This window comes from Etheostoma cragini, unplaced genomic scaffold (assembly GCF_013103735.1).
Source record: "Etheostoma cragini isolate CJK2018 unplaced genomic scaffold, CSU_Ecrag_1.0 ScbMSFa_2797, whole genome shotgun sequence".
Classification (NCBI taxonomy): Eukaryota; Metazoa; Chordata; class Actinopteri; order Perciformes; family Percidae; genus Etheostoma; species Etheostoma cragini.
The window spans coordinates 25,050-26,232 of NW_023266997.1; the positions used below are offsets into that span (position 1 = coordinate 25,050).

At 54.4% G+C, this 1,183-nt stretch overlaps 2 protein-coding genes across 2 annotated transcripts in view; one reads left to right on the plus strand and one right to left on the minus strand.

Moving 5' to 3' along the window:
* Window positions 1–1,056, minus strand: part of LOC117940579 (rho guanine nucleotide exchange factor 2-like) — a 1,175-nt gene extending 119 nt beyond the window's left edge. Inside the window, exons 1-4 of the mRNA XM_034865820.1 lie at window positions 792–1,056; window positions 595–671; window positions 324–496; window positions 43–130 (exon numbers count right to left, since the gene is read on the minus strand). Coding sequence (XP_034721711.1) covers window positions 43–130; window positions 324–496; window positions 595–671; window positions 792–1,056 — 603 coding nt within the window. The remainder of the gene's footprint in view (window positions 1–42; window positions 131–323; window positions 497–594; window positions 672–791) is intronic.
* LOC117940582 (rho guanine nucleotide exchange factor 2-like) overlaps window positions 1,055–1,183 on the plus strand; it is a 6,827-nt gene continuing 6,698 nt past the window's right edge. The window contains exon 1 of the mRNA XM_034865821.1: window positions 1,055–1,097. Coding sequence (XP_034721712.1) covers window positions 1,055–1,097 — 43 coding nt within the window. The remainder of the gene's footprint in view (window positions 1,098–1,183) is intronic.

Sequence of the window (1,183 nt, forward strand, 5' to 3'; positions counted from 1 at the left end):
ACACACACACACACACACACACACACTCACACACACACACACTGAGAGACAGGAGGTGGTACCTCTGAGTCGTCTGAGTAGAGCTTTGTCTTCCGTCTCGATGAGAGGGAACTCGTCTCTGGACGGACAGCTGCAACGGTACACATGTTCAATATTAGAGGATATGGAATAATAAGAATATTATATTAATACTCAGTACACGTACACACGCACGCGCACGCACGCACGGCACACACACACATACACACACACACACACACACACGATGCGGCCCATCCAGGTGCAGATGATACATATAATTATTAATTATTAATATTAATCACCTGAGCGCGGCGTCCTGGATGCGGCCCATCCAGGTGCGGCGGTCGTCTCTGGAGGACACGTGCAGCTCGTACATCTCGGGCGGTGTGGAGGCGGAGATCAGGTACATCCCTCGCTCCTGATTGGCTATGTCCCTCACGATCAGGTTGTTCAGGGACACCACGGGGGACTTGTCCTGGGAGACAGACAGACAGGCAGGGGGAGACAGACAGGTACATGGTCAGACACACAAGGGGATAGGGGGACAGACAGACAGGGTGAAGTGAGACTCACCAGTGAAGGGAAGGTGAACTTCTGATCTTTCTCCTGAAGGAAAACCAAGATGTCTGACATCAGCAGGACCTGGACATCTGGAGAGAGAGACAGGTCAGAGAGAGAGACAGGTCAGAGAAAGAGACAGGTCAGGAAGAGAGAGAGACAGGTAGAGAGAGAGAGACGGGTCAGAGAGAGAGACAGGTGCAGAGACAGACCTTTCATCCTGGATCCCTGCAGCTTCAGCAGCAGCGTCCCCTCATGCAGGAGTCTTCTCCTCAGCAGCTCCCCCCCCCTGAAGACGCCCCCCCCCTGGACCTCGGCCTGGGCCCGAGGGTCCAGCCGGGCCTGGATCTCCTGCAGCCTGCGTGTTCGGTCTAGCTCCAGGACCTCTTGGTCCACCGCGCTGATCAGCCCCTTCAGGAGGACCAGCGCCCGGCTCAACGTCTGCGCCTCTTCTTCACTGCCTGGGGAGGTCACCATGGAGACAAAGGTGGGGTCAGAAGACAATGGAGACGTCACACGTCAGAGGTCTATACACGCTAAAAGTAGTGATTATTTACATGGAGTCTGGTGGAGATATGCTACTTTATACACGCTAAAAGTAGTG